At 36.1% G+C, this 14,116-nt stretch overlaps 2 protein-coding genes and 2 long non-coding RNA genes across 4 annotated transcripts; all 4 read right to left on the bottom strand.

The window, feature by feature from the left end:
* Nucleotides 1–1,356: 1,356 nt before the first annotated feature.
* On the bottom strand, nt 1,357–3,121 carry LOC133813499 (uncharacterized). Its single transcript, XR_009884513.1, has 4 exons — nt 2,656–3,121; nt 2,253–2,313; nt 2,011–2,151; nt 1,357–1,586 (listed from the first exon to the last, which is right to left on the bottom strand). It is a non-coding gene; the product is annotated as an uncharacterized LOC133813499 (long non-coding RNA).
* Nucleotides 3,122–3,823: 702 nt separating this feature from the next.
* On the bottom strand, nt 3,824–4,574 carry LOC133813488 (uncharacterized). Its single transcript, XR_009884502.1, has 3 exons — nt 4,369–4,574; nt 4,178–4,231; nt 3,824–3,990 (listed from the first exon to the last, which is right to left on the bottom strand). It is a non-coding gene; the product is annotated as an uncharacterized LOC133813488 (long non-coding RNA).
* Nucleotides 4,575–5,431: 857 nt separating this feature from the next.
* Nucleotides 5,432–9,395, bottom strand: LOC133817625 (formin-like protein 21b). The gene is made up of 6 exons (XM_062250198.1): nt 9,275–9,395; nt 8,793–8,891; nt 8,608–8,649; nt 8,194–8,274; nt 8,052–8,102; nt 5,432–5,539 (listed from the first exon to the last, which is right to left on the bottom strand). The coding sequence occupies exons 1-6, from the start codon at nt 9,311–9,313 to the stop codon at nt 5,432–5,434; spliced, it is 420 nt and encodes a 139-aa protein (XP_062106182.1). The 5' UTR covers nt 9,314–9,395.
* Nucleotides 9,396–9,875: 480 nt separating this feature from the next.
* LOC133813472 (formin-like protein 20) lies at nt 9,876–13,089 on the bottom strand. The gene is made up of 2 exons (XM_062246871.1): nt 13,013–13,089; nt 9,876–10,313 (listed from the first exon to the last, which is right to left on the bottom strand). The coding sequence occupies exons 1-2, from the start codon at nt 13,056–13,058 to the stop codon at nt 10,006–10,008; spliced, it is 354 nt and encodes a 117-aa protein (XP_062102855.1). The 5' UTR covers nt 13,059–13,089; the 3' UTR covers nt 9,876–10,005.
* Between the last annotated feature and the right edge of the window lie 1,027 nt (nt 13,090–14,116).

Below are 14,116 nucleotides of genomic sequence, written 5' to 3'. Positions count from 1 at the left end.
GCGTGGGGGAATTAGATGGTCTGGACGAGAGGGTCAGGGATTTATCCTCTGCTAGTCGTAATTCTGGTTCGTCCAACACAAGCAATTGCATAGCAACGCTAGATAAGGAAAACAATGTACTGCTAGCCCGAATAATTGCGTTGGAGAAAAGAAACACTCCGACAAGTACATCGGATACCCCTCGGTGGGAGGAGTGTATTGCGGCGGTGGAGCACATGTTGAAGGACCAACAAGACTCCATAAACGACATCATAGAGGACTGCACGGAGTCAGTTGACGCGCTCAGAGAGGAGATGAGTGAGCTATCTGCAAAGGTGAACCTAACCATGCGAGCGGTTGGGAATGCGCCTACAACGGGGCCGATAGGTATGGAGTATGGCTAGGTTAAAGTGCATGAGTCGATGCCCTATAACAGGGCTATAAACGCAAAGGACTTGGAAAACTTTCTCTTTTTTACATGGAGCACTACTTTAGAGCCGTGCAGGCCGATTCCGAAGAAGGAAAGGTTGCCATGGACACCATGTACTTGTCTGGGGATGCCAAGGTGTGGTGGAGGACAAAGTATGATGACATCGAGAATGGTAGATGCACCATCACGTCATGGGGAGATTTGAAGAGAGAATTGAAGACACAGTTTCTACCTGAATATGTCGCCTACATGGCTCGATGCCAATTGAGAGAGCTTAAACAAGTTGGGACTGTCCGAGAATATGTGAAGAAGTTTTCGGGACTGATGCTCGATATTAAGGACATGTCCGAAGTAGACAGGCTCTTCTGTTTCCTTGAAGGCACTACAAGAAAAAACAGTATTCATAACACTTAAAAACTGCTAACCGGGAGTATTGATAACACTTCTGAAAACGCTAACATAGCCCATGTTATTAAAAGTCCTGTCTTTTCTATAACATTATTCGAATGTTATGTTCGATGTTATCTTAAACTATTCAATAACACATTTTTAGTTGCTATAATATTCAAATAATAACACTTAATTAGAGTATTAGGTTATAAATTTGAAGTTTAATCTTATACTTTATGCATAACACTTTCCAACTGTTATGAAAATTGTTATATTTGATCATTTTATAACGTTTTTAATTCATTCTATTATATAAATCATAACTTTTTGTCCCAATTATAATATATTATACAAAACAACCATAATTATTGTAAATTCTCCCAGTAATAACATTTTGTTATTTTGTAGTATGCATTTTTAAATGCTGTAAAAAGTTTTTATTATTGTATTTTGATTAAAAAAATCACAATTGATCACAAGTGCAATATTAAATAGATCAAAAAATCTAAAATATTCAATATATATGATAAACCATGAATATTTTTACATTTGAAGACAAACTACTTCAAACCATGATGACGCTGTCCACTTCAAAAGTTCTTAGTTCTAACTTGAGTTTGAAAGCATACATAATAAAATTCTATAGTCTTCACATCTTTTGCTTCAAAAGTAAAAAACAGAATCATAACAAGATACACAAAAAGTAAACCATGAAGCTTGCTCCACCCTCCAATTCATCATCCATTCCATTGTGCACTTGTCTTTGTTGTGAGGTTGATTTGCTTAGCTACACAAGAGTTTAAATAATTAATGCTTAAACTTAGAGTTAATAATAAACTAAAAGAGTACAAAAAGAAAGAAAGTTAAAAACCTCATTACGACTTTATAAGATGGCCATGCAATTACACTAACTACTGCACATAGGCATGAAAGATTGAAGATTTATGCTTGGTAAAATACTCATTAGAAAAGTTAGCTCAAACACTTTATGATTATGAAATGAAAATGCAAATGAAACACCAACCAAACATATAAATATATATATATACAATACAACAACTAATTTATAAAGAAAACCCAATAGTTCTCACACATAGTTCCTGCACCCTCAATTACATGTTTTATAGAATAAATCAATAAGTACAACGATAATTATAACCTAGGCAAGAAAGGTCAAGTTTTTCAACATGAATGAGAGAGAATTAATCTACCAGTGTTAACCTCACATCACAAGGAGCAATTTCAAATGACTTGTCACGACACATGCAGGTGTGCACATTTAGTGCATCCATCTTACAGAAAATTCGGAAGTCATGTTCACCTATAAATTTCTCACCAGAGCTTTCCATTGCCTGGAGAAACATGAGCCAACTAATTAAAGTTAATTCTAAACTGAAGCAACACACAAAACAGATCATTTATTGAGCTAATCGAAAAGAGCTAAAAGATATACCTAGAGATTTAGATTGTCTTCCCAAAAGAAATATTTGTACTCCCTGCTCAGATAGCTAAACCTGTATTTTGGATAAGGCAACCATCAGAAGACAATCAATCCAACACTAATAGACACAGACACACACAAAAGTAAACAAATAATTCACTAAATAAGTCAAATATGGAAAGATCTAATGAAAAGAGAGGCGATACCATGTAATGAAAGAACATTAAAATGAGATAGAGCAACACTCAAGTTCATCTTTCAAAGTTTATTACATTTTATCATCATTCACAAGTCCAAACACAAATGCAAGACAGAGCAACACTCAAGTTCATCTTTCAAAGAAGCAATATGAGAGCAAATATATTTGCTCCACAATTTTGCTACTCAAAAACCTCTAAAATTTACAGTGGAAAACCTTGCACTGAAATCAATTGGAACAGAACACCAGCCTAAAACTCCCATATCATTTGGAAGGGCTCCATTCAAAACCCTCACATAATCAATTTCTCCTTCTGCAAAACACATGAAAAGGGGTAAATAATGAAAGGAGCATGTAGATTAAGATCTAGAAACAATTAGGTTGAATTTAAGGTCAGAAAGTAAACAAGATCATATAAATAGAGCTCAGATACATAATTAGATGCCAATTGTCTTAGGCTCCTAGTCTTTGGGAGGTATCCCCTTTGTAGCTACCATTTTAGCCTTAGAGTTAAAAGACTTAAATAAAAAGAAATTTAGTAGTGCCATTTTTCAAAGGTTAAAAGCATGTGATCAAAATGTAGAGCATAAAAACATAAAACAAAACTAGTTGCAGAGCATAAAAAATACCACTAACAGGAGCCTGAAACAGAGATCAAAATGTAGCTACAGGCAAGCTGTAAACAAAAGCAAACCCTACAAGCAAAAAAAATTAATAGAAAACAGATGGAAATACTGAATACACCATAACACAAGGAAATACTCATCATTTAAATGTCGCAATCTAAAAAATAGGGGACCGCCATTGATTAAACTAGAAAAGTCTGTCGCTCCTATGAGGGAAAACAAAATCAGAAGACAAGAGAGAGAGAGAGAGAGAGAGAGAGAGAGAGAGAGAGAGAGAGAGAGAGAGAGAGATTTAGAAGAGATACGTACCATCGAGCCTACACCTCGCCTTTCCAAGCCCTACCACCATCAAACCTCACAGCCACTGGTGCGCCTGCAAAACAGAAAGAAATAAGCATAGCTAAGTGTCTAAGTCATTTGTAATTTATATTATGCACCCAAAAGCAAGCAATTTCTTCCACATCAATAAATCTATTGTCAAAAGCATTCTATAAATGAATAATAAATGATAGTATTCTCTATGAAACTAGAATAGACTCAGATCATAACATTACATTATAATCAGAAAGATGCTACTTTAGAAGACCATGAGAATCAATGGCTAGTTAATTACTTCTGATTTCAATTAAAAATGCATTCAAGCACAATAAAAGTTAAAGAAACCAACACTACTCAAGGCCACCAATTATAAAACTTTCAGTAAGGTTAATGTAAGATCTGGCTGAACAAATTCAATATAATTGAATATGTATGCAAACCGCACCAAATGAATCCCTCCCTACATATATTTACACACTGAAAGAATACGTGCGAGGTTTACTATATATATATGGCTCCAAGCATTAACAGATCTTCATGACATGAATCAGGGGGGCATGCTTTGAAAGCGCTCTGGACAGAGGAGGTGAGCACTTCAACATTTCAGCTGCATTAATTCATGTAGACACACTCAATCATATAACAACAGGAAAAAAGAAAAAAAAATGTTCAAATATTAAAGGCCCATACATGGAAATTTGGTGCAACAATATTAAAAACTGTAGTCAGAAATACTGCAAGAAGAAATTTGGGAAAATTTCATCACTATTTAGTATGCATCTTTGTAAAATTACCAAGGATATGCTTCCGGCCATCCTTTGCTTGGTTGGGAAAGTAATTCCAGCCACCTAGAAAAATATGGTCAAGTGTTACTTCTTGCTATTATTACAGATGACCAGTGTGAGAATACATCAAAATTGCATATTTTAGGCTTTTATGTTGAGAGAATTATTGGAATAGAACAATAGGATGAATATTGACTAACCTTAATGTCCATTTGAAAAGCAGTTACACCATCTTCATTTCCTGCGACCTGTAATCGTTGAATTATTTGCTACATTCCACTTGTAAAGTTTGGATCCTACTAACAGTCACATGCTTTATAAACTTATATTTATTAGAACATTTCTGTATTGATTTTAAATTCCTATTCCTCTTCTCTCTTTGATCTTTTCCTCTTATTTTTGACTTTATTATGAGACTAATAATGATAATAGTCCAGCCATAGCAGAACAAGTTATTGATGACCTCATTACTATATGTACCAAACACTGTACATAACAATAGACTTCGAATAAGGCTGCAAAAGAACCCAAACACTCAACACAGTTGAATATGTTTTGTACAGAATATTGATGACTAATTTTACTACTATATTAAACATGAGACATATTAACTCCACAAATTAATCAAATCATGAAAGAATATGATTATGTATATATATATATTATTGGATCCTTTTCTAACTATATTATAAGGAACAATATAGTGTCCCATGCATTATATATTAGGATATATGTTTATATTTATATATTAAAGATTTGATATATAGAAAAACTAGAACTTACATATCATGAAAGATTTGATGTATAAAGATATTCAGTGACTGAAATTACAACTAAAGTGCAACAAACATGACCACTTCACTGGTGTGATAATCCTGTTTTCCACTCAAATATAGTGTCCCATGTATTATATATTAGATAATTTATAGTTTCCTGATCATTAGAGAGAAAAATACATATAGAAAAACACATAAGAAGTGATTTACCAGTGTGAACTCAGACACTGTCATGGCCTTTTTTCTATATTCTAAATTGAGATGTCACATAACCTTAGCCTTGTGGCAGTCACACGATGCTTTTAATTAGAAGACTGTAGCTTAATCATGTTCATTTGTTGAATGTATTTGGATTTTCTCATTATCTAATACTTCGATAAACTTTCGGATTTATGGCCATAAAAGGAACTAAGTCTTATTTTAAAAGAACTTGCAACTATCAGATGACAAAATAGAATTTTCCAGCATCCACAAATAATAAAATCTGTCAAAATAACAATTGAAGATCCTCACCTCTTGCAGTCCCTTGGTTCAAAGTATTACCCAGAAAAGGAATTTTCTTCATAATATCTTTTAATTTGAGGGAATTCCGGACCTATTAAACAGAGCATAAATGTAACACCCTGGTTACCCCAGAACAGTTACGGTGAACAGTGAACCGAAGATTTGACCCACTACCCGAGTCCTTTGGTTAAAAACGTGATCTAATTGTTATTATTGGGTTAAGGTGAAAAACCAATAAAAAGGAAAGGATACATTTCATTAAGTAAACAAACTGCTCATGAGCCTTTCAAAATATTTACAAGCTATTCATAATACAAAAGGGTCGCTACAGTTTCAAATTTACAATCTCCGCCGGCCTAAGTGGCAAAAATAGGGTAAACCCCTAGTCCCTCTGAGAACTCCTTGACCGTGGCGGTCAAGCAGCCCAATATGTACACCACATCGCCCAAGCTCTCCACTCAGGGTTGGTTAAGCTTCTCCTTCCCTTTACCTGCACCACATAGCACCCATGAGCCAAGGCCCAACAAGAAAACACAATAAAGCATGACATAATATCAACGATGATCATAATAACCATTCAAGACCAACAGTCCAATACAAATAGGCGACAGTAGCAAAAGTCACAAGGATGGGTACAACTCCCTCTAGCCATGTGACGATAGGGTCACCAGGGCTTAACTGATAAGTAGATCTTTCATAGGTTTGACTAGGACAGGTGCATGGTGATTGGTCACCAACATAACCTTCCTCCCGACTCTAGAGTCGTAACTATGGACAGCGTCCCCTAGCCATGTGACAACTAGTCACCGGGGTCATACACCTTGGCTATAAACATCTGGTCTTAGACCAGGCAAGAGCTTATATGTTCTTCGACCTTAGGGTCGGTCCCGCACTAATGCCATAGAGCCATTCAATGCGTGTTCATCGACTTTAGAGTCGGTCCCTGACTAGTCAGTGCCATAAACAGGTCATCAGCGTTCACTAGCATTTATTATGCAATCCATGTCCACATATACCAACCAACATGCCTCAATATCAAACCATGCATGTCATATATCCATACAGGGTGCAACTGTATTCTTACACTGTTTTCTTACCTCTGGTTCGAGTGAGAATTATTATATGAACGACCCTTGAGAACGATAAACCTTTAAATCCCTTGACGGTCACCTGGTCATAACCAAAATATAGGATTCATCAATAAAAATGATAGCAGAGGGTTCCCAAACCAAAACCCAGCCTCCGAGACATCAAATACTACCCAACCGGGTACTAGGTTCAACCCCGAGGCCTAAGGTTTGAATCCCCAAGCTAAAAACCACATTTCGGCAAATATGACCTTAAGGGTTGCGGCCCTCCCAAGCTGCGCCGCGGCGCGCCCTCAAACAGAGAGGACTCCCCCCCCCCCCCCCCCCTGCCAGACGCCAAGGGCCGCGGCGCACCACAGCTGCGCCGCGACGCCCAGCCCAGACCAGCATCACGCCCACACACGAACTCAGTTTTTCCCCTGTGTTTTTCCTCTCAAACCAGCCCTTCAAATCAACCCAAAACCTCCTCCAAACACACAATTAAACCCCCAAACAACACTCATAACCTCCCCTCATCATAACCCAATCTAAACATCAATCAAAACCTCTTTAAATCCAAACTTCCAACAAGAATCAAAGGCTGAAAATCTAAAGATAAAAACAGAGCACCACCTGAAATAAGTGACTAGAACTCACCTTGAAACCAGTTTTGGACCTTCCTTAACAACTGAACTAAGTCCACTAACTCAGCCTTGGAGTTCCCTAGCTTGATATCCCACCTTGAGCTCAAAAACACCAAAGGAAGAATGAAGGGAAGATAGTGTACGGGAAGGGAAGAAGGAAACTCTGTTTTGTTCTGTTTTAATCCACTAGCTTCTACAGCCAGCAGCCACTTATGTCATATATATCCCAAACTTAAATGACCAAAATACCCTTGAGCCACCTAAAGCCTCTAAAACCACTTCAAGGGTAAAATTGGCACTTCCACTTATCCCGTTAATCATAATTAACGCTTCCCAATTTCCGCTAATCTCAATATCCTCAAACACCAATGATTCATATCCCGTTACCCTAAAATCCCCGGTAACGCTATAATCATTAAAAACACCCCGAGACTCACCCCGAGCTCAAACCTGTTATGACCAAACCGATAAATCATGTTTAAAGATCGTCTCATGCCGAAATACTCGAACCAATCCACATTATAATGTGGTCTCACAATATATCTTTGACATACAAACAAGTATACAATTATACCCTCAACGAGCCAAATTACCAAAACACCCCTGTAAACAAATGTGGACTCACATGCATGCATTGAACATCATATTATATTATAATTCTCATAAACATGCATAAACACATTTAATGGCATAATCAAACAGTTATGGCCCTCCCGGCCTACTAATCCAGCCATTAAACCATATTAGGGAATCCGGGGCATTACAATAAAACTACCCAAGTCAAAACAGATTCTCAAAACTGCATGGAAGAATTTAAGTAGCACAGGGATCTGTCAATACAGTACAGATATCAAATTCTGCAAGAAAAAATTCATCATCAGGAGCTGCTTACCTCTTCACATGCAGAGTTCACAGTGTTCAAACTCTTTTTAAATTCTGAAATCTGTAAGACGATGAGAAGAATTATACAAAATAGATTGTAATAATAATAATATTTTAACCACCAATGAAAAGCATAAAAAATATCACCAAACCTGACAGTTGAACTGAATCTTGAAAGAGAACACTCGCAATTTTGATTCCACTCTAGGAACTTTCATCAACTCCATAAAATACTGAAATATTAAAAACATAACAAAATAAAAAATGACCTTTTGGGACTATTCCGGCCATGATAGAATTCAAAAGGTATATATATGCTCTCAAATTGACAAGTAAATAGCTAAATTTCAACTGGACAATAATGACGTACAACAATAGTAATTCCAAGTTTCTATTACATAAATTGTTAATCTTTTAAGTAAATAAACAGAGGGAAATTAAAAGAAATAAAAGGAGTTTGTAAGAAACTAATAAAATAAATCATTAAGTTCAAAACATTTTACTGTTGTGTACTTTAATCATAGAAAGTCATTCATGGACAAGAAAAGATGAATAATGCTTCTTACCTGTTCACACTTTCCCAGACTCTCCTTGTCACCTGTGTAACCCTGATAATCATATAACAGAAACGGTCATAGCCAGCAACAAAAAGAGTAACAGAACAAGTCATAATGCTGTATTTTAAAAGTTGAATTACTGACTTGCTAACAAACTGGTAAGGAGCACAATGTAACTTGCATTAAAGTCTTACCTTGAGAAGTTCCATCTCTTCTTTAGTAGGACAAAATTTTATTAGATTTTCCACCTGATCAACATCTAATACTGATTCATCCATCGCTAGCACTGCAGCCTTCTAAAGATGCATGACACTAGTGTTAAGTAAACACAAAAAGAGTAACCAAACATGTTATTGTTCCATATTATCAAAACCTATAGAGGAAAAAGACTTCAAAAATATGTGAAACGAAAAAGGATAAAAATTATCCTTATATTTCATGTTTTGATCTCGCAAAATCCTAAATATGTGTTGTTTTCAGTCCCAGGCTGAAAGTACCGATTGCCCATACGTAATGAAAGAAAAACAGACAAATCAAATTAAGTTAACCAACCCATTATCAGAGGATTTCATTTAAGAATTCTATATCAAAGAATATGTATCCACATTGAAGAGATAAAACTATCCATATCTCCAGATTATTCAAGTAAAAATAAGATCTTCAAGTAGAAGTTTACCATCATATCAGGAAGCGGCATCTTAACTTTTGTGAGCATAATTTCAGTGTTGTTTGCCCTCCTCAGGTCAATCTACAGGATGTAACATGGAAACAAATGGACAGAAGTAACATCATAAATATCAGAATGCAAAACAATAAAAAGAAATATCAATGAGAAAGGACATCCTTTTTTACAAGGACACTGAATCATTCACGAAATGTATCTAACAATTGTAACAAGATCAGCAAAGCAAAGAAAAAGAAGAAGAAAGAAAAGAACAGAGCAGAAAGGACCATGATAGGAACCCAAATAGAAAGAACACATAACAGTAGAGAAAACTAAGAAGAATAGGCAAAAATAAATATTGTATGGCTGAATTAAATGAATAAATGAAAAAGAATGATAACACAGGCATTTCTAGGAGCCTGGGACCTCTCAAGAAAGCTCAAGCAAGAGTCTTCTTAATAATAATGCTAGAAAAAATATTCAAATTTTATACAATTACCAGGTGAACTTTGTCAGTTTTGGATCCAGTAGACTTACGATGCCCTCCAGCTTTACCCCCTAAATCAGCAGGTTTAGGGACTGTTGCAGAGAAAAGACTCTATCTCTGACACATCAAATTCTAGAGCACTAAAACAAAAGGAATCAATATTACTAATTGAGAAAGGTAGAATTTAAACAAACAATGTAAGGCGGATGGATATATTGGTACTTCTCAAAGGAAAAAATAGAAAAATATTACTAATTCATAATAATAGAACGATAGGACAGCAACAGGAGTTGAAATACATTTGAGGATCCCCATATCTTTGCAATTCTTCCCACAAGCTTCCTTGCAATGCTCTTGTAAACTTGCTCCAGTGCAATGGTTTTAATGAAGATCTTCGAGGGGCAGCAACAGCGGTCCCCATCCCTATAGGACATGAAAGCCCACGCCCCCTCCCTGCAGATAGGCCTCTTGCATCAGGAATTGCTCCTTTGGCACCAGCAGGAGGAGGTGGAGGAGGTACGCCACCTGGAGGTCTAGGTGGAGGTGGAGGCCCTGGAGCACGTCCTGAAACACAGTTCACATTTGAGAGTTAATATGACCCTAGCAAAACAGAATGAACTGAAATATAATTACTAGCTGTATTACCACTAGTTTGAAATATGCATATTTCAAGTAGAAACAGGCAACCAACACTTCAACAAGATTATTTGGGCATGGCACAACACAAGGAAACGTAGATTATATTTGTAATGAATTGCACCTGGGAATATTGAACCACTAAATTACATCTAAAATCATGCTATATTTTCACTCATTGAATCTCGAATTTAAGTTCAAGTATGGCCATGTTTTCAGATTCATAAAAGGCTGTAAAACAATGAAGATTGTGCTATAGGGAAAAAAAATTAACAGACGAGCACGGATTGAAACACAGTACAAGTCTACAACAATATATACGGCTAACAGTCAGCAATGTACCAACTGATACATAATCAAATTTTTACACAAACCGAATGTTTTCAACATTTAATCTCAAACCAAACCAAGTTTTACAGACATTGATATCTCAGGCATTTGCCAAGTTAATAAAAATATGAGTCGCATCAACTTTTTCCAGCTCAAGATAAGCCTTAAACAAGTTAAACTCTGCACCAAATTTTCTTAAGCAGATTTAAAACTGTTCAGATGAGAAAACCAAGGTTGTTTGCACTGACACCATGAAAATTAGGCGCATTGCAAAATAACAGCTGAAAAGATGGAAATCAAATAAAAAAAAATATTTTAATCCTAAATCAAAGATTAGTACAGTAAAGAGTTTATACTGTTCTTATTTCAGAGATCAGTACAGTAAGTTTTAATCAGGCATCAAAACTTTGTTGCACAAATAGAAAGAATCAATTTTTATGTCTTAAAAAGAAGGGTCAATATCACAAATGCTCTTTGACAATGTAAGTTTCATTGAACAGGTTGACTCAAGGTTTCACGTATATTACTTCAAGAGTCAATCAAATTCCAATTAATTACTTGGTATCACTCAAGATTTCACAGGTTGGCTAAAACGTAAGGAGGTCACCAACTATATCATTAATCCACATAAATAATGGAAAATCCATATAAAAATTATTTTAATAAATAAAATAATAATAATAATAAATTAAAAGAAAGAAAAGAAAAGAAGAAACTGGCACAGTTGGTGTCTTTATTTCTACTTCTTTGAAAGTAAGCAAAGACAGAAATAACTTCAATGAAGAGACAAGGCTATAAGATTGAAGCTATAGGGATCAAATACAAGATTCAAACAAAAAACACATTAGAGAAATCAAGTTCTTGGTCTAGAACCATAATAGTCACCTGAAGTAATTGAAAATTCGCTCAATAAAGGAGGCAGGCAAGTGTCAAAAGGGTTGAGCTATTAAGATAAAAAGAATTGAAAATCTAAATCATGCCATACTTATGGTTACTTCAAGGACATTTCAATTCTGTTCACACTACGATTGGGCATTCTTATGGTTTTTAGTAGAAATATCACCCAAAAAATTTCTTGTAGTAAATTAATAAAACAGTTTCAAGGCAAATGAATGAAACACCCAGAAACAAAGCAAGTTATAGAAAAAATTATGGACTGTCCAATACTAAAAAATATAACTTATATACATTTATGGATGGAATCTTATGAAATGGAAACAAACGATACAAACACTTAATAAACTACCTGCCAATTTAATTTTCAAGATGATTACAATAAACACCACAACTTTAAACCTCACTGCATCACTTTTGGCAAATAAAGATAGAGTAAACATATATGTACATATGTACATATATATATAAATATTATAATATAGACCAAATTGGAGGAGAATACCCAGCAGAGGAAGTTGAAAAATAATTTGATACACTATAAGACAGCTACAGGGGCACACTCTAAAAGAACAAAATCACCATTATTTTTTGCTATAAACAAGAAAAACACAGCAGCAAAATTTTTTGGTAGAAATACAAAGAGGATAAAATAAGTTACCACCCGACTGTTTACACCATCAATAACTACCTTGTTTGCCATCACAACAAATGGAAACTTTCCAAGGCCGGATAGACTAGCCTAAAAATCATGACAGATTACATTAAGAGGGAGAGAACTTGAAAAAAAAAATTATTACCACAATCAGATTAAGAACAAAAAATCATCACAAGAATTCTGCTAACCTCACGAGTCCATCGCGAGCCTGAACGTACAAGTAAAATTTAAAAATATATTATCGATTTGAGAACCCATACCTTCATTTTATGCTCCAATAAACCAATAAAAAAATGATGCTAACTGTAAATAATGATTCACAAACTTTCTTTCTTGCTTCAAACATAGTACAGTATATTCAATCCCTAATTTAAACAAAAATTCCCACAAATAATCACAATATTATAGTTATATATACACATGAGACAAAAAATTGTAGAAATCAAAATTGATGGAGCAATATTGAGAGATGAATGGTGAGGTTGAGGAACGAGGGAGGGAGGCCAGAAAGATGACAATGGAATGAGTGACTAGGAAAGAAGAACAACACCCAGATTCAAACTTCATTAAACTCATACTCATATTCAAAAATCCACATATAATAACTAAAATGAAAGACAAAACATATACTATGAAGAAAACCTATACGATTATTAAACACACAGTAATTAAAATACCCCATTCTAAGGCTTCGACTACCATGAACCAACCAACAACAACAAAAATAAGTCGAGAGGAAACATACCAGATCTCGCCTCTGTCATGTGCTGAGGAGAAGAAGACCCACGCATCGTCGAACCCGTGACCTCGCCTTTGCCTCTGCCTCCGCCAGGCGCCGTCACATATTCTTCCAAGAAAAAGAAGAATAACGAATAGGAGTGAGAGGAGGAGAGGAGGAGAGGAGGAGAGGGCAACGGCTTAGGGCTCTCTCTCATTTACTGAAGAGTAGGAACCATTACCAGAGTGAGGTCAGGACAAGAAAGAGTACCTTTGATGTTTGCTAAGTCAAGCCGATGGGGTGGAGAGCGACTTCGTGATGTTGGAGTAGACCGATCTGACCGCCGGTGGAGGAGAACGACGCTGTGTGGTTTGAGCACTCTCTCGTGGAGGCTAGAGAGAATCGATGAAATAAATGGTGAGAATGAAGGGATTTAGGCGTTTAGAGAGAACCCATATTCAGAATGAGAGTGTGTTGTGTAAAATAATAAAAAAATGAAAAGTAAAGGCGCCATTACTAATTCACTTGGCGCTAAATTCTCCCAGAATATTTTAGAGCTAAATTATTAATAGCACTTTAAAAAATATGCTATATCTTAACGTAATATTTACTCAAAATTCTTGTAGTGAGGATTAAAACAGTGGGCCAACACAAGAACTTCAGAGGCAGCATGTGAATAACCTAGCCACTACTCAAGCTACTGCAGAACACTTGATAGATTACACACCAAAGAGTAGCCTACCGAAGAGGTCTACCCCTCCAACCAGCTCAAGTAGCGCTGGGAGGAAGAAGTCTGGGAAGTCGTGGCAGAGTAAGAGTGGGGGAGAGAAGAGGACATCGGAGTCCAGTTCTTCCAATGGGATAGATACTGCCGCAAGGAAGAAGCCACTAGCTTGTTGGCCCTGTAAAGGACTACATAAATCGGCAGTTTTCCCTTACAGGGGCAAGTTGAATTCCCTCACTGGCCAAGAGGAACAATGTGAAGGAGAAGAGGAGGATGAAGAGTACGTACACATGGTCTTTGTCTGCCTATTGAGTGCTCTCAAGAAGCATGGCGAAAAATGGAAGAAGGCCCTGGGGAAGGGACTGATGTTCATGGACGCCACCATCAATGACAAGACGGCCAAGAGT

Source organism: Humulus lupulus, chromosome 1, assembly GCF_963169125.1.
Source record: "Humulus lupulus chromosome 1, drHumLupu1.1, whole genome shotgun sequence".
Taxonomy (NCBI): Eukaryota; Viridiplantae; Streptophyta; class Magnoliopsida; order Rosales; family Cannabaceae; genus Humulus; species Humulus lupulus.
Note: the sequence above shows the minus strand (reverse complement) of the source record. Positions and strands in the feature narration are given on the sequence as shown.

What these genes read in the sequence shown, in the direction of transcription:
- LOC133817625 (XM_062250198.1), bottom strand. Translation starts at nt 9,313, where the DNA reads ATGCTCACAAAAGTTAAGATGCCGCTTCCTGATATGATG. An exon ending in AGATTCAGTTCAACTGTCAG is followed by an intron (nt 8,103 to 8,193) that starts GTTTGGTGATAT and finishes ATCGTCTTACAG; the next exon opens with ATTTCAGAATTTAAAAAGAG. An exon ending in TGAACTCTGCATGTGAAGAG is followed by an intron (nt 5,540 to 8,051) that starts GTAAGCAGCTCC and finishes TCTGTTTAATAG; the next exon opens with GTCCGGAATTCCCTCAAATT.
- LOC133813472 (XM_062246871.1), bottom strand. Translation starts at nt 13,058, where the DNA reads ATGCGTGGGTCTTCTTCTCCTCAGCACATGACAGAGGCGAGATCTG. An exon ending in CATGACAGAGGCGAGATCTG is followed by an intron (nt 10,314 to 13,012) that starts GTATGTTTCCTC and finishes ACTGTGTTTCAG; the next exon opens with GACGTGCTCCAGGGCCTCCA.